This window comes from Mustela nigripes, chromosome 17 (assembly GCF_022355385.1).
Source record: "Mustela nigripes isolate SB6536 chromosome 17, MUSNIG.SB6536, whole genome shotgun sequence".
Taxonomy (NCBI): Eukaryota; Metazoa; Chordata; class Mammalia; order Carnivora; family Mustelidae; genus Mustela; species Mustela nigripes.
Window position 1 is genome coordinate 18,233,343 of NC_081573.1, and position 22,710 is coordinate 18,256,052.

Sequence of the window (22,710 nt, forward strand, 5' to 3'; positions counted from 1 at the left end):
CCTTGCTTGTGCGTTCTCTCATAAATAATTTTTTTTCTTTAAAAAAAAAAAGAGAGTTGGACACTTAATCAACTGAGCTACCCAGTGCCTTAAACAAACCTACTTTTTCTCCACCCTCCACTGGGAATGCAGATAGGTTGTACTTCAGATTATTCTAGCATTGTACAACTTTAGAAGGTACCATCCCATATTGATTACAACAGGAATATCAGGGTCCTAGAATGGTGCACAGCATACCCTCTGTATTTGACCCTATAGACCACCTTTTAATGGCTTCCCACTGCCTTGCCATAGCATCCTTGTCATGACCTAAAAAGTCTTGCCTGGTGTGGCCTCAGGTTGTGTTTCTAGTCCTCTTCCCACTCTCCCCTTAGATGGGAATTATTTCAGTTTTCCGACCTGAGACCTTCTTTGTATATGTAGCATTCTTATCCCCACCCCAATTCTTTAAAGTCTTCAGTTGAAATGTCACTTCCTCTGGGAACGCCTCTTTTGAACCCTCATACTAGATATGAAAACAATGTCTACTAACAATGTTAAGTCTACTTAGTATTAAAAAGGGTTCCAATACATCGGATCTTAATGCCGTAATACTCTGAATTTGATATTACATGTTCCATGTTTGACTTTTCCTCTAAACTACAAGTCACCTACAAAGAGCTGGGACCCAATTTTCTATCTTATTCACTACTGTATCTCCTGTCAGAGTGGTGACCAGCACATAACAGATGCTTAGTTACCTACTGAACAGACTGGAGATGTGCTTCAGATAATGCTGGCATTCAAATGTTGCTCAGACTAGAATGGGAAGAGGAATATGGACACAAGTTTGGAAAATACTTTCACTATGCATAACATAACTAAGTACATTTTAAGCATAACCAAAATCTGTTTTCTAAAAGACTGTAACAAGGAAATAAATGCAACAGGTTTTAAGAGTCAACGTGTGACATCTCTTTTCACTAAGGAAAGGAGAGGAAACATAAACTGGAGGGAGTAGTAGGCCATTTGGTTAGGACACTGGGACCTATGCATGTTGGAAAGCAGACAGGAGCCACGAAAAAAATCAAGAGAGCAGAGAGAAAATACTGTTTGAAAACAAAGGTACAAAAAAATTAAATTGGTAAAATATGGTGATAAAGAAAAAAATTTTAAAGCAGCAAGAAAAAATGAAGATAGTAGCTTACAAAGGAAACCCCTTAATGCCAGCAGGAGATTTTTCAGGAGAAAATTTTCAAGCCAGAAGGCAATTACATAATATATTCCAGGAGCTGAATGGGAGAAACCTGTGGCCAATACTTTATCCAGCAAAGCTATTATTCGGAATAGATTAAAAACTTTCCCAAATGAAAAAAAAGTTCGTGAGGCGCCTGGGTGGCTCAGTGGGTTAAAGCCTCTGCCCTCAGCTCAGGTCATGATCCCAGGGTCCTGGGATCGAGCCCTGCATCAGTCTCTGTGCTCCATGGAGAGCCTGCTTCCTCCTCTCTCTCTGCCTACTTGTGTTCTTTGTCTGTCAAATAAATAAATAAATTTTTTTTAAAAATCTTGTAGATTTCTCTAGAAATATTCAGCAGGCAAGTAAGACATACATACAGAATACATATTAACAAACATGGAGTCAACCAAGAATGAGAGGATTAGGAATTCAAGAGTAATTCAGTACATGTCAAACTCCCAAGAAATCTGAGCAGGAAAGGAATGTAAGACGAGAAACAGCAGGAACCAAAGGAAAACCAAGAAGTTCAGTGTAAGTGAGGGAAGGAAAGCCAACCAAGAGTGTATTAAGTGGGCCCCTCTATTTTAATTCCTATAAAGATGCTATATTGATTTAGCCTGAGTATTAGAATTTTAAAACCTAGGGGTTCGTGCACAGCTCAGCTGGTTAATAAGCCACTGCCTTCGGCTGAGGCCATGATCCCAGGGCCCTGGGATCAAGCCACACATGGGCTCCCTGCTTAAGAGGGAAGTCTGCTTCTCCCCATCCCCAGGCTCATGCTCTCTCTCCTGCTCACTTGCTCTTTCAAATCTTTAAAATTCCAAAACCTGCTTACCCTGATGACATCAATCAACTTGTTAAGACAGCATTAGGCATAAAAAGCATGTGTTTCATGTACTATTTTAAAACAAACAGAATAATCTATCCATAATTATAAAAAAGTAAATACAACCTTGGTAAAAAGTTTAACTGGATCATATCCAGTTGATTTAGCCCATTCCTTAGTGGAAATACGTTTAATGTCACCATCTTCATTAGATGCTCTGGCTCTGGCTTCAGCTTCCATTGGTTCCCCTACAAAACAAACACTGTTTCATTCTCAGCTATAATAAATGTAGAACTAAGCTCTCATCTACTTTCGGGGGGAAAAAAAGTCATTCGTGGAAGTCACCTGCACAAGACACATTCAGAGTTCAAAAATAAAGAATAATATGCTCATCATCTTTTTCTACCTCAATTTCTGAAGGCCAAGTGTAGAACAGTTCAAAATATGGACCTATAATCAGATCTGGAAACAACTCTCTGCACTATTTACATCTGTGAAATTTCTGCACCTTGTCCTCACCATTAAATGGAACCACTCACTTTTTTAAAACATTGTTTTTAAGATGAAATAACCCATCTTAAACACATACTGTCTAACACAAAACAGCAATTATTTTTTTCTCCTCTTATGCTACTAATATTAAGTTAACAAAACAAAGGCAGTTCTCATTAAATAAGAGAACATATCCCAGTCTACTCACAGGAAGCTTCAGGGTCAGCTCTGTCAGGGGACACTTCTTGATCAGCATCTTCTTCCCCAAACAACTGGCTATAATAAAAGTAATAAATAATTTATGTTCAACAAAATATTCTGAACAAATACTTACTTTTCCTACTTCCCCTCAGAACAACTAATTTAGAATATTCCAAATCCTTAGGAGGAATGAGGAATAAGCAATTGGCAGGCTAAATTTCTTTCTTTCTTTTTTTTTTTAAGATTTTATTTATTTATTTGACAGACAGAGATCACAAGGAGGCAGAGAGACAGGCAGAGAGAGAGGAGGAAGCAGGCTCCCTGCTGAGCAGAGAGCCCGATGCGGAGCTGGATCCCAGGACCCTGGGATCATGACCTGAGCCGAAGGCAGAGGCTTTAACCCACTGAGCCACCCAGGCGCCCCGGCAGGCTAAATTTCTGTACACCTATATTCATTCCTATCATCTAGGCTCTGCAAATTTCTATGTTAAAATCTTTGATCAAGACATAGGTGAGGGGTGTCTGGGTGGCTCAGTGGGTTAAAGCCTCTGCCTTTGGCTCCGGTCGTGATCTCTGGGTCCTGGGATTGAGCCCCACATCGGGCTCTCTGCTTGGTAGGGAGCCTGCTCCCCCCCACCCACCCCCCGCCTGCATTTCTGCCTACTTGTGATCTCTGTCAAATAAATAAATTTAAAAAACTTTAAATAAATAAATTAAATAAAATCTTGAAAAGAAAAAGAAAGACATAGGTGAGCAGCCTTTTCATTTTACTTGGACAACATTCCAATGCCAGATGATACTTGTGAAGTACACCTGCAGCTAGCTATTAAAAAAACATTATTACACATCTGCTATGTGCTAGATGCTCACCTAGGTTTAAAAATAAGTGAGTTAAGATGTTCATTCCATGGTAATATATCTCTTCACTATGAAAAGGCCTTCAGAAACAATGTATTAAGCAGGAATTCTCTTTTGTTAATCTAGTTATCCTAAAAACTATTTAATAACACTTATAGGAATATAATGTTCCACCTTTCCTCAAGTACTTGACTTACAAGTACTTGTAAGTACTTTTCAAAGGAATCCTTTACAGTTAAAAAAAAAAAAGGAAAAGCTATCATCTCAAAGCTTTTCAAAACTCCTAATATACCCTACAAGAAAATGCCCACTTGTTTCCCAGTCACTGTGCCAATTTTCACCCTCACAAAGGCATGTAAAGAGCTCCTATCCATTCACTTCCTCTCTAGACTTAACGTTTGGCCAAATTACTGAGTATAAAATAGTATCTTGTGATTTTATTATTAACTTTTCATGTTAGTCATGAAGTTAAACATTTCTTCATTTGCTTATTACCATGAGGGTTTCCCTCTAAGTGAAAAAATGCCTGTTCATATTATTTTGTCAGGCTGTCTATTTCTTGATGAATATATTCTAAGATCATAATTTATTTTATTTTTTAAAGATTTTATGTATTTATTTGACAGAGAGGGTCACAGCGAGAGAGGGAACAGAAGCAGGGGGAGTGGGAGAGGGAGAAGCAGGCTTCCCGCAGAGGAGGGAGCCTGATAAGGGGGCTTGATCCCAGGACCCTGGGATCATGACCTGAACCGAAGGCTGAGGCTTAACGTATGAATCACCCAGGCACCCCTAAGATCATAATTTTTTAGTTGACTTTATGCTGCAAATATTTCCTCATAATGTCTTTTGACAAGAAGTATTTAATTAATTTGAATGCCTCAACCCTTTCTTTTATGGTTAGCACTTTGTGTCTTGAGACATTGTTCCCTGAAGATTCTTCCCTTTATTAGAAAGATTTTTTCTGTTGACATCTAAGTACTTAATCCATCTGGACTTAATTTTTATATATAAATATATATTTTTTAAGATTTTATTTATTCATTTGACAGAGATCACAAGTAGGGAGAGGCAGGCAGAGAGGGAGAGAGGAGGAAGCAGGCTCTCTGTCAAGCAGAGAGCCTGATGCGGGACTTGATCTCAGGACCCTGAGATCATGACCTGAGCCGAAGGCAGAGGCTTAAACCACTGAGCCACCCAGGCGCCCTATATATTATTTAAAGTAGAGAATGCTTTTTCCACATTGATTATGAATTGTTCTACCTTTAATTAATTCCTTCTTTCATTTGGGATCTCTTACCCAACCTTGGTCATGAGCTCTGCATTGTCCTAATGGTCTGTTTTCCTATCTCTATACCAGCAACACGCTGTAAGTTCCTTTTAGCTTATTTCTTTTTTTTTTTTTTTTTTTAAGATTTTTTATTTATTTGACAGACAGAGATCACAAGTAGGCAGAGAGGCAGGCAGAGAGAGAGAGAAGGAAGCAGGCTCCCTGCTGAGCAAAGAGCCCGATGCGGGACTCGATCCCAGGACCCTGAGATCATGACCTGAGCCAAAGGCAGCGGCTTAACCCACTGAGCCACCCAGGCGCCCTCCTTTTAGCTTATTTCAAACCTTGACATCTATCCGAACAAGTCACTTCAACCTATTCGTTTCCAGGAATATATATAAATTTTATTATCAGCTGAACAAGTTCCAGTACAAACACTGATTTTTTTTTTTTGGACAGAGATCACAAGTGGGCAGAGAGGCAGGTGGGTGGTTGCGGGGGGCAGGTAGCGGGCAGGCTCTCTGCTCAAGCCTAATGCGGGGCTTGATCCTAAGATCCTACGATCATGATCTGAGCTGAAGGCAGAGGCTTTAACCCACTGAGCCAACCAAGCGCCCCCACCGATGAGATTTTAATTGGAACTGCATTTGAATCTATAGATCAACTTGAAGACAAATGACACATACACAATATTAACACTTCCAATCCACAAATACATTATTTACTCTTATTTTATCCTCCTTTTTATGTTCCAATAGTTTACTATAATTTTACATATTGGGTCTTATAAATCAAGATTTATAAGTACCTGAGAGTATCAGGTACTTCATGTTTTTAGATGCTTTATATTTAGTTATCTTTAATGGTTAATTATATAATTTTATAATGAGTTATCTATTTTTATACTTCCTAACTGCCTGAGGCTGCATATAGAAATGTACAGCCATGCTGCTAAACTGTCATCATTTCTAATAATCTGTCTATAGGTTCTTTGGAGCTTTTTATACAAGTAACTATACTGTACATGAAGAGTGATGTTTCTTTTTTCTCATCTCTTCTCCTATATTTCCATTTTGTCTTATTGTGTGGGCTAGGAACGTCATTACAAGCAGCAGCAATAACGGGCATCCTCATGCCAGCTCTGATTTCAAAGGGGATGACGTGTAACTTTTATCATTAAAAATAATGCTTATAGGGGTGCCTGGGTGGCTCAGTGGGTTAGGCCTCTGCCTTCGCCTCAAGTCATGATCTCACATCCTGGGATCGAGCCCCACATCGGGCTCTCTGCTCAACAGGAAGCCTGCTTCACCCTCTCTCTCTGCCTACTTGTAATTTCTCTGTCAAATAAACAAACAAACAAATGAACAGCACCTCTGTTCAAAAAATAAAATTTATAAATAAATAAATAAATAAATAATGCTTATATTGGTGCACCTGGGTGGCTCAAGTGGTTGGGCATCTGCCTTCAGCTTGGGTCGTGATCCTAGGCTCTATCCTGAGATAGAGCCCTGTGTCAGGCTCAGCAGAGATCGTCTTCTCCCTCTGCCCCTCTCCCCACTTGTGTGCATGCTCTCTCAAATAAACAAAAAAAACTTTCAAAAATATTTAAAAGTAATGCTTGTATTGTATATGGATGGCAAATAGTGGAAGTTTCTGACTGAGTGTGGGACTGTACAGAAAAGCAAGGGGAGAAAGCTAGAATGATTATAATGGATTAGAGCTAGACCAGCATGAATAACCAGTATGAATAAGCATAACCAGTATGAATTCATGTTTAGCTTAATATACAGATATGTTTACAAATTTGTGTACATATACAGATTAGTATAGATATATTTTTGCTCTGTTGGCTAAGAGGGCCCAAAAGATATGACACCTTGCATGCCAAGCATTCATATCTTGGTTTCTAATGCCAGTAAAAGGTATCAGGGCTCCTTGGAGAAAGGTCTGAGTCTATAGCAGGAAATAACATAATGAGCCTGGAACATTTAGTACCAGAAAGCAAGGAACTGCTCCCCAAACACCTCCACCCACGTTGATGGCAGCATGTGATGGCAGCATGTCTAAAAGCATAGAGCTAACCGAAAGAGCTCCCAGTGGCCAAAGCTAGAACAATCTAAGCAACAAAATATACTATTGGACTTAACCCAAAGTATAAAATGTATTCAATATGAATGCATGCGGATATAAATGATGAATATGTCAACAGACAGGTGAGAAGAGACAAACTTTCTAGGTAGAAAACTCTAATTATGTAGATACTCAGCCCTCAAGGAAATAGAACACTGTTCCCATTCCTTAGGTGTGAGCTGCAGTGACTTCCCTCCAAAGTGCATGGTACAGTGTAAAAGCGGGAAGGTGGGGAGAGTAACTATCCTGAAGAAACCTGACAAGCACTACCTTAGTTAAGTGACCAAGGCCAACACTAACAGTTATAAATCATGTCAGTAACATATTTACTCTTCATATGATGTGATGAAAACAGAAATTTATCAACCTCTGTGATTTCCCTCCTAATAGCTCATAATAACAGCATTAACATGATGAAAAAATTTCCCTAGTGGGGCATCCTACAAAATACCTGACCAGCACTCCTCAAAATTATCAGGTCATAAAAAAGGAGGAAAGTCTAAGAAACCATCAGAGGCCAAAGGAGGCCTAAAGATATATGACAGACAATTAATGGTAACACAGTATCAAGGAACAGAAAAGGGACGTGGGGTAAAAACAAAGGACTCTCTGAATAAACTACGGACTTTAGTTAATAAATAAGGTATCAACTGGGGCACCTGGGTGGCTCAGTAGATTAAGCTTCTGCCCTCAGTTTGGGTCATGATCTCAGCTCAGCGTCCTGGTATCGAGCCCCGCATTGGGCTCTGTGCTCAGTGGGGAGCCTGCTTCCCGGTCTCTGCCTGCCTGCCTCTCTGCCTACTTGTGATCTCTGTGTCCAATAAATAAAATCTTACAAAAAAAAAAATAGGGTATCAATAGTGGTTCATTAATTACTTTATGTTAGTGTCACACAAACAATTATGAAAGAGTAACTGGATGGGAACACTGTATTATCATCTCAGTATTTCTATAAATTTGAAACTGTAACTCTGTTAAAAAGAAAAACCGTTTGCCAAATAATTTACAAAATGTGGTTTTCCTAAAGATTTTATTTATTTATTTGACAGAGATCACAAGTAGGCAGAGAGGATGGCAGAGAGAGAGGAGGAAGCAGGCTCTACGCTGAACAGAGAGCCCGATACAAGGCTCAATTCCAGGACCCGGAGATCATGACCTGAGCCAAAGGCAAAAGGCTTACTAACCCACTGAGCCACCCAGGCGCCCCAAAAGTGTATTTAAAAAAAAAAAAAAGTTTTATTTATTTGAAAGAGAGAGATCAGAAGTAGGCAGAGAGGCAGGCAGAGGGAGAGGGGGAAGCAGGCTCTCCGCTAAGCAGAGCCCGATGGGGGGGGGGGGGGGTCGAACCCCGGACCCTGAAACCATGACCCGGCAGAAAAAAAAAAAAAAAAAAAAAAAAGCCACCCAGGTGCCCTACAAAGTGCATTTTTTTTTTTTTTTTAAGATTTTATTTTTTTATCAGAGAGAGAGAGGGGGAAAGAGCGAGCACAGGCAGACAGAATGGCAGGCAGAGGCAGAGGGAGAAGCAGGCTCCCTGCTGAGCAAGGAGCCCGATGTGGGACTCGATCCCAGGACGCTGGGATCATGACCTGAGCCGAAGGCAGCCGCTTAACCAACTGAGCCACCCAGGCGTCCCACAAAGTGCATTTTTAATGAAATTTCATTGTTATACCATTGTATGGTACTTTTCTGAGTGTATATACATTATATCTTAATCAAAAAATAAAGAAAACCAATGTTTGTTGCAGGTTTTTAAGTATCTTTTACCAGGTTGATAAAATGTTCTTATTTTATTAAGAATTTTTGGGATGCCTTGGTGGCACAGTTAGCTGAGTGCCTGCCTTCGGCTTGGGTCATGATCCCAGGGTCCTGGGATCAAGTCCCACATCTAGCTCCTTGCTCTGTGGGGAGCCTGCTTTTCCCTCCCTTTGTCTATCCCTGCTTGTGCTCTCTCGCGCCAGCAATTAAAAAAAAAGAAGAAGAAAATTTTTATCATGAGGGGTGCCTGGGTGGCTCAATCAGTTAAATGTCTAACTCTTGATTTCCACTCAGGGTCATAATCTCAGAGTCACGAGACTGAGCTGCTTGGGCTCTGAGAAATCATGAGCAATCTGTTTCTCTCCTTTTACCCCTCTGCTCCTTCCCACATTCTAATAGGGCTAAGCATGAACATGTGTGCTCTCTCAAATCAATAAATTATTAAAAAAAAAAAAAAAGTCTTGAAATTCACCTTTTATTCCATTAATGGCCTTAAGTGGTTCATGATAAGAGACACAACAGCACAATACAACCTAAGAAGTATTTAAGTGTCGTTAAAATGTCTCCAGGACAATTTACTTAACATTATAATGATACAGTACTTGCAAGTTTAGTGGAAATCACCAGTAAATTTATATAGGTTTGGTATATTATTCAGAATTTAAACCACTTATTAAATTCCCCTACGATATAGTACTGTTCAGGCTTTCTTCTTTTTTTTTTTTTTTCTTAAAGATTTTATTTATTTATTTGACAGACATAGATCACAAGTAGGCAGAGAGGCAGAGAGAGAGAGGAGGAAGCAGGCTCCCTGCTGAGCAGAGAGCCCGATGCGCGGGGCTCAATCCCAAGACTTTGGGATCATGACCTGAGCCGAAAGCAGAGGCTTTAACCCACTGAGCCACCCAGGCGCCCCAGGCTTTCTTCTTTTTAAGTCAGGTCCCCCCCCCCCCCAAATGAATTTATCCAGAAGCGCCTGGGTGACGCAGTCAGTTAAGGATCCAACTCTGGAGTTTCAATTCAGGTTGTGATTTCGTGAGTCATTTCATGAGATCAGCCCCCTATCAAGTTCTGCATTATAACCCAGAGTCTGCTTGAGATTCTTTCCCTCTCCCTAAAATAAAAAAAAGTAAATAAAAAAAAATTTATCCAGATCATTAAAAATCTCTGTATACAAGCACCATCTTTTTATTATCATCCGTTTGTTCTTTACTATCATTTAAATCTGTGCTGAGATTACATTCCCCAGTTTGTTATTTCTCTCTCCTTTTCTTGACTGAACTCAACGAAGTATTTTTTTCCTCTTACCTCAAGTATATCCTTCCCACTTATTTCCTCAGAGTTTATCCTTTTTCTATTTAAGTTGGGTCCTTAGCTCGTTAATGCCCATCTTTCTTCATGTGTGTAAGCCTACAACCTTTCTTCCAACTGCCACATTCCATGCATCCAAGTTTCACATGCAGTTATTTTCATTACCATTACAAGGTATTTTTAACTTCCATTAAAAATATTACCATTACAAAATATTTTTAACTTATTTTTAACTTTAACCATTAAATTACTTCTAAGTATATTTTCATAGTTCCAAATACACAGATTTGAATTCAGTTATATAGATCTGAATTTAGTTATATGTCTGTCTCCAGTATCTGGCTTCCCAAGTCTAAATAGTCCATGGTATATATCAGACATGCATGCATTGCTGGCTGAATTGAGCCCAAGAAATATTACAAGATGGGCGCCTGGGCGGTTCAGTGGGTTAAGCCTCTGCACGAGGCTCAGGTCATGGTCTCAGGGTCCTGGGATCGTGCCCTCATTGGGCACTCTGCTCAGGAGGGAGCCTGCTTCCCTGTGTCTCTCTCTGCCTGCCTCTCTCCCTACTTATGATTTCTCTGTCAAATAAATAAATAAATCTTAAAAAAATATATTACGAGAAAGTTAACGGAAAGTCTCTTTCCCATATTTAAAAAAATATTCCTCGGGTGCCTGGTGGCTCAGTGGGTCGGGCCTCTGCCTTCAGCTCAGGTCATGATGTCAGGGTCCTTGGGATCGAGCCCCGCATAAGGCTCTCTGCTCAGCAGGGAACCTGCTTCCCCCTCTCTCTACCTACTTGTGATCTCTCTCTGTCAAATAAAGAAATAAAACCTTTTTAAAAAATTAATTAATTAAAATTCCTCCTAGGTATACTCTAAAATATATAAATAAAAATGACCTCATTTCCCATTATCAGTACTAAAAATACACCAGGAAATATATACACTCTTACTTGAACAAATACTTTGCCCAAACGATGCAATGAATAGGTTCAGAAGGTGTGTTACGAATTGTACAGCCAGGAAAAGTTCTCTGGGTAGGTTTGGGATGACATTCATAACACTCAGTTACACCCTGCAAAGTCAGAATATGAGAAAAGTATTTAAAAAAACCACCATGATGGTGGTTTTTCAACATTATAAAATAGTATCATCATAAATATTCATTCATCTACATTCTAACTGTCAAGGAAATTTTACAATATCAGTGACTCCAAAATTCTTACATTATCAACAAGGAACTATAACAAAAGTGAACTGAATCGATCACACTGACAGCTAATTCTAAGCCAGGATTCCTGACTCCTGGCCCAGTAAACAACACTTTCAACAAGCCCAAAACAAAAAACAAAACAAAACCACACTGCACCTGAGTATCAAACACAAGAAGTTTACCTTAATCACACTAAACAAAAGAAAAACTACTAGACAGACAAACAACAGCTTTCTAACCAATTCTCTCAAAGGTGTGGACCCCAGTTATTTAATTATCATTCACAGCCTTTCCTTATAATCCCCTAAACATTAAGAAAACTAAAAGTAGTAATTTCAAGAACCACCTAGATACACAGAAAAATCCTAGATATTACCAAACAAAATACTCTTCATTTTGTAGAGCTAGGGTTACATTTTAATTTGCAACGTAAGAAATCCTTGAGGCACCTAAGAAAAATTTTCAAAACCATCAAATGAACATTCCTCATTTCAGCAATTTTTAACCTCAGTCTTAATACATACTAGTACCTTAGGATCAGGTTAACGAGCAATATCTTTCTAATAATGGTTAAAGAACCAAAACCTGCCAATCGTTTTAATATAAATGGCAGCAGATGAGGATTTTCTCCACAATACCATTTCTGGTGTCCTTTTAGTAAGCCTTCTTGGGGGTAGCCATCCCTCAAATCACAGTGAAAAAGAGAACTACTACTGTGACCTATGAACGGACTCTGAAGGACTCCACTGATCTAACGAAATTTAATACACAGATATTTATAACAGTCTTTGTAAAAGGATACTAAATAATCTTCCAAGAGTAGTATTTATCACCTAAAACAAAAGCAGCAGTGCCACAATTTCCAACATGGGTAAACTGCCAAATAATGGACAAGAGTCACAAATTTTAAGTGGAGTTTAATTCGACTTTTGGTTTCAAAACCTGCAAAATGACTCTTCAAATGTATCTGGTTTAATTTCCTAAAGAACCAAAAGAATAAAAATCACAATGCTGAATTTTATGAAACTGGGTTATGAGTCCACAGGTCCTTACTTGCTCTATTATCCTCTAGTTTCTTCTAAACGCTTGAAGTATTTCACAACTATACCAAAAATTTCCAAAGTATTCTTCAGGTCTATTAAGTCCATACTTTAGATAATAAGTTGCAAAAGGTGGTTTTATCATCCATCAACTATAGCATGACATATAGTCTCATAGCTATCAAGAATTTAAAAAGGCAATGTTATTATGCTTACCATTCTAGTAATTTTAATATATAAGCTATAGAAGCCAAGTAGCACAGAGTTAAAAAACAAAAACAAAAGAAAACTATATTCTTTGTATCACCTTTATAGTATCTAAGTTTTATCAGAGCACAAAAATCCCCACATTTTGGATGATGACCAGCCTGTATCATATAAATTCAAAGTTTATGTCTTCCCTCCTTAAGGTCCCAAATAAATATCTGGGAAGTAAAAATAAAAAACTTACTTTACCTTTTTGATGGTAGTTACTTGCCCAAGGTAACCAGCAGTTCCACTCTCAATAAGAGGTACATCAGCTGCCAGACACATCCTATTAACATGGTTGCGGGCAGCTAGAAGAAAAATACTAGTTAGCAGGGGTTTATGGGGGAAAAAAAATCAGTTACTTCAATTAGGATAACATTTACCCAAACTATTTTTTTAAATTTGTTATGCAATTTTCTTATAGCTATGACCAGAGTAATAAAACTATTATACTTAAGAGACATTCACTAGCAAATTGCAAACATAAGGAATTTATATCACAAATTTATTCCATTGATGTGCCTACTCTATTAATCTTGGTTACAACATTGTTTCAATGTATTCTGAGTCCTTACTATTATTCTAATAAAATATCATGTAACAAATGGAAGTAGATGAAGAATGTGGAATATCAACTTTGAACCGTTAAGGCAGGTTAAGACAAGGGAAATAAAGAGTCTAGTTAAAAGTCAATCTGGGCCACCTGGGTAGCTCAGCCAGTTGAGTACCCGACTCTTGACTTTGGCTCAGGTGATCTCAGTGTGGTGCGATTAGGCTCTTTGGGCTCCATGCTCAGCGCAGGGCCACTTGAGATGTTCTCTTTTTCTGGCCCTCGCCCCTCACTCATGTGCACTCTCTCAAATAAATAAAATCTTACCCCAAAAAAGTCATTCTGACCCTTCCTCATGCTACTTTGTGTTTTGTTGTTGTTGTTGTTGTTGTTTTTTGTATTTCTGGCTCAAAATGGTTACAAACCACCCCACAAATGTTGTTTTACATGTAGAACAATGACTGGCTATACAACACTTGACTGAAGAAACATTACCTCCTATTGTGGAAAGCTTTAAATGGTCTAAAATATGTACATCTAAACAGAATCCAGTCTGTTCTCTTACAGCACCACCTATACCTAAAATAATTCAGGATCCATGGCAGCTATACTAACTCTGACATCCTCTTGCCCCAATCTTAAAACAGTGGTTTTACAGCCTTGATCGCACTTTAGAATCACGTGGGAAACTGAAAAAATGTGATGATCAGGCGCCATTCTGAGAGTCTGACTTAACTAGTCTTGAGATGAGATGAGATATGAGATACAGGTACTGATATTTCTTAGATCTCCACGTAAACGAAGGAAGTCACACTGTGCTTAAGTGATGGGATACTCTGAAACAAGCACACACCCACATACCATATGTAGTCACCCTCTTTAGCGATTTTAACAACTTCTATGTTCACACGTTTTGATGGAACAGCAGAGTATATGATAGCTAAATTCCTGCCTGAAACCAGTTCTAGTTAAAATTACAATCAACTGGCAAATTTTAAACCTAATCTTACTTCACTCTAGATGTAACTCATAAGGAATACTTTAAACACTAAAAGTGGAAATGGCCTTGTTGGGGGGGGGGAATACTTAGGAATTAAATGTATTAAAGTAATCTCACCTCGGTTATCTAAAGCATTCATAACCAATATAAATTGTCGAAAAAATTCCACATTATAGTCAGGGCTACAAAACAAAACAAAAAACAAGTGTCACCAAAACAACTGGCCTTACACCTGATCGTCACAGCAGAATATAGGGTCCTAAAAAGTATATTAAAGTAACAGTGCAAAAATAATTGGATGTTAGGGGTCTGTATCATATAATAGGTTTGACTTCTTCAAAACTCCACAGCAGATTTCAAAGAAATCATTTCCCCTTAATCCCTATGACTAGACATGCTTTTTGCTCAGCAATCTAGGGCCCAAGACCAAGATCTCACACTGGCAGAAAGATGGCATGACTTCACCAGTCCCACCAGGCCTACCCCGGGCAGCCTGGGAACATACAAAAAACACATTCCCAGGATCTGCCTGGCCTCTAGCTTCACCTCACATGGTCAGGATCAGGCAGGGTTCAGGCCTCTAGAGTCCCTGCTTTTAGCAGCACTGGGAAAGCAAAACAGGGTATGGGGGTTATAGAACCACAAGGTTTGCAGAGCAAACATCCAGAAATTAAAAAAAAAAAAATGGATACAAATTTCCTGAAAAAGTCTAAGATTTTCTCTAACTCCAGACCTTAAACAATAAGTTATTATTTCTAATATCATTTACTTATAAGTTAGACAACTATAAAGGATAATTTAGGCCCAGGGTTCCTTTGTTTCAACACTTCCAAAATTACATATTTACTCTATCTTTACTGAGATCAGAGCGTATTTATGAACGGTGAAAACTATGGCCCTGTTACAATTCCTAGTGTTATATTACTGAAGTCAAAGTCCAAATAAACAAATTATTTTGGGAAAGAACCTTTTAAACTGAAAAAGACCAGAGCTGAAATCAATCAGAATGAGACCAATATATTTAGAAGTCTGAATCATCACATATAATGATTTTGCATAGTTTATCTTTATTTAAAACAAAAATACAAGGCCCTTATAAGTTTCCAAGTAACTTATTTATTTAAAGTATTAAAATATCTTACTTCTTACCGAACTCATTTAAATCATATGTATAAACTGTTAATAAAACTCAACTTATTATGTGGGCACAACCATATTTTAATTTTTCCAGAAAAATCATTTTTCTAAGTTTTTATTTAAATTTCAGTTAGTTAACATACAGTATAATATTAGTTATACAGTGATTCAACACTTACATACAACACCTGGTGCTCATCACCAGTGCCCTCCTTAATTCCCATCACATATTTTACCCACCCACCCCCAAAGAACCTCCCCTCTGATAATCATCAGTTTGTTCTCTATAGTTAGGAGGGGAAAATCATTTTTAAAAAGCAGAATGATGGGATGCCTAGGTGACTCCGTTGTTAAGTGTCTGCCTTTGGCTCAGGCCACAATCCCAGGGTCCTGGGCATAGAGCCCCGCATTGGGCTCCCCTGCTTCTCCCTCTCCCACTTCCTCTGCTTGTGTTTCCTCTCTCCCTGTCTCTTTCAAATAAGTAAAATCTTAAAAAAAAAAAAAAAAAAAAAAAAAGGAAAAGAAAAGAAAAAAGCAGACTGACTTCAAACTCCTGTATCTGACTAATAAAATACCTAATGCTCTCAAAGTTTAATTCACAACAAACACAATTTTGCAACATAATAATTAGAACATACTTCATGATGCTGTCATGGTAGGCTATGATATTAGCTTTTGGGTAAAACTGCAGTACACTTTCTTTGGCAACCTGGAAAAACAAACAACACTAAATTATTAATCTACTAAATAGCTACAACATTTCTCTCTATATTTCAAGTTTATTTATGGCACATAACACTTTTATTTCACCTACTTACATATCCTATTTATTAAAAACTAAAGAAATATAAAAATGTGACAAAACTTCATTAAGATTAAGATACACACATAATTACAAAATAACAGGAGAGCTGGCCCCTTCCTTTATACACATCTACACGAATGGCAAGATTCAACAAAAATATAAAATGCAGTAACTGTGATTCATTCATTCATTCAACATTTACTGAGTATCTTATATGTGCCAGGATCTGCATGAAGAACTTGGTGAGCCAAAGTGACACTAATCAATGTGGATAAACAAAACTACAAACTATGATAAATCACACCTAGAAAAATTAGAAGCTATAGGGTGCCTGGCTGGCTCAGTCGGAAGAGCATGCTACTCTGGATCTCACCTCGTGGTTTTGAGTTTGAACCCTGCATTGGGTGTGGAGATTACTTTTAAATAAGTTAAAAAAAAATTTAAAGACAAGAAAAAGTAGAAGTTGTTTTAATAGGAAGGTCTGACTTAGTCTACAAGGTTTATTCAGATTGTATCCCTAGAGAAGAAAGCCAAAATTTGAAAACTAAAAAGGAGAAAAAGGTGGGAGTTTGCCGAAAAGGTTGGGAGAAAAGCAAAATGAAAAGATGCTTTAAGACCCTGAATCAAGATGAAACATTCAAGGAACTAAAGAAAGGTCAAGGTGGCTAGAACCTCAGGAAAGGCCACCCTTTTAGAAAAAAGAGCAACAAGAGCATATAGGCTGTAGTTTCTCTAGCCCTCATATATAAAAAGCAGTCAACCTCTAGGGAACACTGAAACAATGCTCATCCTAAGAAACAATCATAAACTTAAATATGAATGGGACACCATTTACAGGATTGGGTAGAGCACAACTATTTCCTCAGCAGACCAAAACAGGGGGGTTTAGTCTTTAGTCCTTTACATCTTTATTCTTCACAATCTCTCAAGTATTGAGTACATTCTCCTCCTACTGAGTATATTGAGTGTGTGTGTGTGTGTTGTGTATAGAGTATATTCTCCCGCCTACTGAAGAGTCCCATTAATCTGATATCTGCCCTCAAAGAAGTGCAGAAATATTAATGAATAAACAAAAATAGCATTAAAAAAAAATAAAGTTACCTGGGCCTTCGATCTTCCAACATGTTTCTTTTGAAACAAAAACTGCCTGTTGAGGTTGCTGACATCGATAGTATCCAGATCAATCTACAAGTGCATAAACTCCAGATAAACCACAAGTTTTCTGGTATGTTTGAGCAATATCACTATCCTCAGTATCCATAACCCAAAACTTTTGCTATTTGTTACATTAGCAGAAAAAAATGTTTTTCATTTTCAACCAGTAATACCAAAATTATTAAGCTGATAAAAATAATTTAACACATATTTTTAAAAACTTGGGATTTAATTTCAGAGGTTACTTTCTCAAAAAATATTTTAGAAAGGGGGTGACTGGGTGGCTCAGTGGGTTAAGCCTCTGCTTTCGGCTCAGGTCATGATCTCAGGGTCCTGGGATGGAGCCCTGAATTGGGCTCTCTGCTTCTCGGGGAGCCTGCTTCCTCCTCTCTCTGTCTACTTATGATCTCTCTGTCAAATAAATAAATAAAATCTTTAAAAAAAATTTTTTAAGGACGGACCAATTTTTTGTTGTTTAATCATCCTGAGAAGTATGTTTGGAAATTCCCTAAATGGCATAAAATTATGCGTCTGTTGAAAATAAATAGATAATTCATTTATCTACCAATCTAATTATTCTTTCAAGTCCGTTACATTAGATTCAACTGTGACTTTTTTTCTTAAATGATACCTGGCAGTTATTGAATTTTTGCTGCTTTAGTTCAAGTCTTCATCTACAAACAATTCCATTTACAATTATTATTACCTAAGGGCTGTTAAAGGAAATGTTTACATGAGGTTTCAAAAGTGTTACATTTTAAGTTTTTTTTTTTTTAAAGATTTTTATTTATTTATTTGACAGAGAGAAATCACAAGTAGATGGAGAGGCAGGCAGAGAGAGAGAGAGGGAAGCAGGCTCCCTGCTGAGCAGAGCCCGATGCCGGACTCGATCCCAGGACCCTGAGATCATGACCTGAGCCAAAGGCAGCGGCTTAACCCACTGAGCCACCCAGGCGTCCCTACATTTTAAGTTTTAACTAATTGTTGCTTTAAAATAAACATAAGGGAAGAAAATAGTAATGATTTTCATCCCATTTCAATAAATTTACATGACAAGTAATCGAACATTCTAATCGTAAAACATCTTAACAGTTTTGATCAGAATTCTGGAAAATATTATATAACCATCTAAACATTTTCTATTTGTACTTTCCACATTTATTACAAAAGCTGAATCAAATAAAAAAGAGTCAGCATTTATTTCTCAGGTGCCCAATCCACTGTCTCCTCTATTACAAAACTATTCTTTTAAACATGCAGCAGTAGTTACCAGCTAAGGCACAATGCACAATCACATCTGGATCTGCAGTACAGACCTGGATGGGAAGACTAACCTTTTAACAGTTTAAAAAAAAAAAAAAAAAGTGTGAATTCTCCCCCTCCTCAGTCACTCATCTATTAGCTCAGTCTGCCACTTCCACTTTTTTCCATTCCGAGCTTCCACTATGCTTTAAGACAATTTAAACTCACAGCCGAACTCCTACTACATCCCCAATCTCTAAAGTTTAACAGAAATGATTTAAAATTACAGCCACTGTACGTGAGTGCAAAAGTTAAAATCCTCACCGACATCTTTAACGACAAGAGTGACTGAATCTATGGAGATAACAATGACAGTCACGCAGATCGTACCCACAACAGAGGAGCGCGAGTCCCAAAGGAGTCCTGCCACTTGCTTCGTGACCCAAATAAGTTACTAAAACCCCTCTAAACCTCACTTTTCTTCTCGTCTGTTTAAAAAAAAAGGGGGGGGGATGAAAATGGCGTTTGCAACCTTATAGAGGTAGCTAAGATTAGACGCGTTAACGCCAAGTTAACCGCTCAGAACTGCGCCGGGCTCGGGACAAGCGCTCACGACGTATTGGCTCCTATTACCGCCACCCTCTGCTCTGGACCAGTATTTCTGAGTGAAGGGAGACCGCCGAAATGAAGTCACAACATCCACGAGACTCAAACAATCACGTCCTGCCTCCTACTACAGCTGGGGAACTGCTCTGAAGCGAAAACACACGAGGTCGCTTCCACAGCCCAGAACCGCCACAAATTGGCGCTGCCAGGGAGGCAGGGGGCGGCCGCGCGGCGCGACGCCCGGAAGACCCCAGCCCGCGGCCTCTCTGGCGTCCGGAGCGGACCGGGCGTGCAGCGAGGCAGGCTCAGGCCCCGCCGAGAAGCGCCCTCTCCGCAGACAGCCACGACCCCGGAGCATCCCGGCCTGCTGCCGCCACCCCCGCCCCCTCAACTCTGGTCCCGACCTCCGGAGCCCGAGCCCCCGGCCCCGGCAAGACCGCCCGCCATTCAGCCCGCGCGCACGCCTGGCCCTCACCAGGTCGATGTGGGAGAAGCCGGTGAGCACGAGGTTCTTGAGGAGCTCGCAGCCGATGCCGCCCGCACCCACCACCAGCACCCGGCCCCCGGCCACGGCCTCGGCCAGTTCCCGAGGCAGTCCCCGCGACAGTGCCATGGCGGGACGACCACGAGCCGCGGCGGAGGCGGAGGCGCGAGAACTGAGCCGCGGCCGGAAGCAGGTGGGGGAAGGGCGGCCCAACTTCCGTTCCTGCGCACTACGGCCGCCAGTTGGCGCGGATCGGGCGACGCCCGGGACCTGAGGAGTGGATATCCTGGGCCCCGGTGGGGCTTTGCGTGAAGGATCTCACACACCTCCCGCTCTACTCCAGCCCCGTCGTGTTTTTCACAGACGCGCGATGAACCGCGGTCTGGCGTTAGGAAACCTGAGGGCCACCTTTTAGCCTGGGGTTTGAACTCAGAGCCAAGGCTAACACCTTAGAAGACACACGCCCCAGTATGTAAAGAGCTCTTACAGATCAACAAGAAAACAAATGTCACCCGAGCAACAAATATAGGCCAAGGATGTGAAGAGGCACTCACAAAGAAAATGAACAATATGATCAATAAACATAAAATTTAATCGAAGAAATGTAAAATAGTACTTAAAATTTTTTTCACTTATGGGGCTCCTGGGTGGCTCAGTGGGTTAAAGCCTCTGCCTTAGCTCGGGTCATGATCCCAGAGCCCTGGGATTGAGCCCCACATCGGGCTCTCTGCTCAGTGGGGAGCCTGCTTCCCCCCCCCCCCCCCCCAGCCTGCCTCTCTGCCTGCTTGTGATCTCTCTCTGTCAAATAAATAAATAAAATCTTAAAATAAATAAATAAATAAAATCTTTAAAAAAAATTTTTTTTCACTTATGAAGCCAGCGAAAGAAAAAGTGTAACAGTCCCTGTGGTCAAGAGATAGGAAATCAAAACACTCCCATAGCTAGAAGTAAGGATTCTAAAGCAAAGCTTTTCTAGAGGGTGTTAAGATAACGGAGGCATATTTTAAAAATTTTATTTGGGCAAAACTCTATTCGAATTGGGCGGCATTCAATCTAGGTGATGACAATCTCTGAGGAGTTTTAAAATGAAAGACTTTCATGGCTAGAAGGGAGAAGCAGCAAGGAAATTATACAGAAATGTGTTGGTTATTGCAAGGTTACTTTCCTTTAGGGGATTATTGGGTAGATTACCTTTTTAAATACTTATTTAAGTAATCTCTACACACAACGTGGGGCTTAAACTCACAACCTTGAGATCAAGAGTCGCACACTCTCCTCAATGAGCCAGTCAGGCACCCCTGATCAGGCAATTCCTGACTGACTGGTTTAAGAGTCCATTTCTGGGAGAACCGTAACTGTAATTAAGTCTCTGCTTGGTGATGTGAGGCTTAGCCTAAGCAACTCCATTTTGGGCTTGTCCTTTTTTTTTTTTTAAGCAAGAGTAATTTGGCAATAATCAAAAGTCATATTAATAACATATCATATAATAATATATTAACAATATAATGTTAAAAGATACAAAACCATTTGTATGACTAAATTTTATAAAAACAAAAGTATATTAAAAAGCAGGAAGAAAACAACTGTTAATATTTTTGTGTATCTATGTGTGATGAAATTGTGGATAATTTTTCTTTTTTAGGCTTTTCTGTATTTCCAGATGCTCATGCTCCTCAAAGAAAATGCTAATTCTAAAATAAGAAAAAATTATTCCAAATACTAAAAAGAAAGATTATTATGTAATGTGATAGAGGTGCTTCAAAAAAGAAACAGAAGGCTAAAAATGGAGTCAATTGTGCTAAACTGAGTTAATACCTAACCTAACTGCAGTTTCAGACTTTCCCAGGAGTGGAATTTTAAACCAATCAGTCTGGAATTTCCCGGTCTGCAACTAGCGATTTAATCTGCCTGATAAAACCCTTCTAAGGATAGGTAACCTTGCCTGAAATAATCTCTTCTAACTTCCTGTCCCACCATCCTTCAGCAATAAATACCTCCCATTTTGAACACCTCAGAACTCCTTTCTTCCTGCTAGATCTTTGCGGTCAGAATCCTGAATCATTGAATAAAGCCAGTTAGATCTTCAAACTCAATCAGTTGAATTTCGTTTTTTAACATGCTAAATATTGCTACAATAGCAATCATATTATAGTATGTAAATGTATGAAGTTAACATACTGCACACTTTAAATTTACACAATGTTATATGTCAAATATATTCAGAAAGAAAAAAATTTTTAAAGCGAAAAGGTAAAGATAGAAAACGGAGGAAAATGGTTTTGACATCTGTGGTCTTTTTCATCAGCTGCTTGGTTCACCAACCACACACCAAGCTGGTCAGGTTTCTGAGGAGTACTCAGGACGCTGTCCTGAGGTATGAGAGCGGGAAGTGCCAGAGTGCTCCCTGGTGGGGGGTAAGCACCCCTGCACAGTGGGCTGCTGATGCTCTTTCCCTACCTAGGCCTGGCTTTTACAAAGACCCCATCCTGGCAGTTAAATCTAAAGGCGGCCTTTTCCAGGATGCTGACCTTAGTTATCCCTCTGGACACTCGCCCAATCTGAACCACCTTCCTTGACTTCTCTCCTGCCTCCCTTTTCTTCCCCTAGGCTGGGCTGGGCTTATTTACCTAATCCTGAGGGCCATGGCTTTTCTTTGTGGATTTGCCTGAGTGAGTGTGAATATGCAGTGTAAAATGCTTGCCCACCTTAACAAATTCAAATAGGATCCAAGTGCAGGAAGTGAAAGCACAAAAGTCCCATTCATACCTAATCCTACTCCTGGGCCCTTGATGGCGCGCGTGTGTGCGTGTGTGTGTGTGTGTGTGTGTGTGTGTGTGTGTGTCTGTATGTGTTTAGTAATCTCTACGCCCAAGGTGGGGCACAACTCACAATCCCAAGACTCACACACCCAAGTGCCCCCCTTTGTGGTTTTTTTTTTAAAGACTTTATTTATCCGACAGAGATCACAAGTAGGCAGAGAGGCAGGCAGAAAGAGGAGGGGGAAGCAGGCTCCCCGCTGAGCAGAGAGCCCAATGCTGGGCTCAATCCCAGGACTCTGAGATCATGACCTGAGCCAAAGGCAGTGGCTTAACCCACTGAGCCACCCAGGCGCCCCTTCCCTTTATCTTTATTGATGTACGTCTCCTACATAACAATATGCAGTTTTTC

At 39.7% G+C, this 22,710-nt stretch overlaps 1 protein-coding gene across 1 annotated transcript in view; it reads right to left on the reverse strand.

Moving 5' to 3' along the window:
- UBA2 (ubiquitin like modifier activating enzyme 2) overlaps positions 1 to 20,073 on the reverse strand; it is a 38,512-nt gene extending 18,439 nt beyond the window's left edge. The window contains exons 1-8 of the mRNA XM_059383289.1: positions 19,534 to 20,073; positions 17,157 to 17,240; positions 15,889 to 15,959; positions 14,231 to 14,295; positions 12,771 to 12,871; positions 11,015 to 11,136; positions 2,743 to 2,810; positions 2,169 to 2,290 (exon numbers count right to left, since the gene is read on the reverse strand). Coding sequence (XP_059239272.1) covers positions 2,169 to 2,290; positions 2,743 to 2,810; positions 11,015 to 11,136; positions 12,771 to 12,871; positions 14,231 to 14,295; positions 15,889 to 15,959; positions 17,157 to 17,240; positions 19,534 to 19,671 — 771 coding nt within the window. The 5' untranslated portion in view covers positions 19,672 to 20,073. The remainder of the gene's footprint in view (positions 1 to 2,168; positions 2,291 to 2,742; positions 2,811 to 11,014; positions 11,137 to 12,770; positions 12,872 to 14,230; positions 14,296 to 15,888; positions 15,960 to 17,156; positions 17,241 to 19,533) is intronic.
- Positions 20,074 to 22,710: the final 2,637 nt, after the last annotated feature.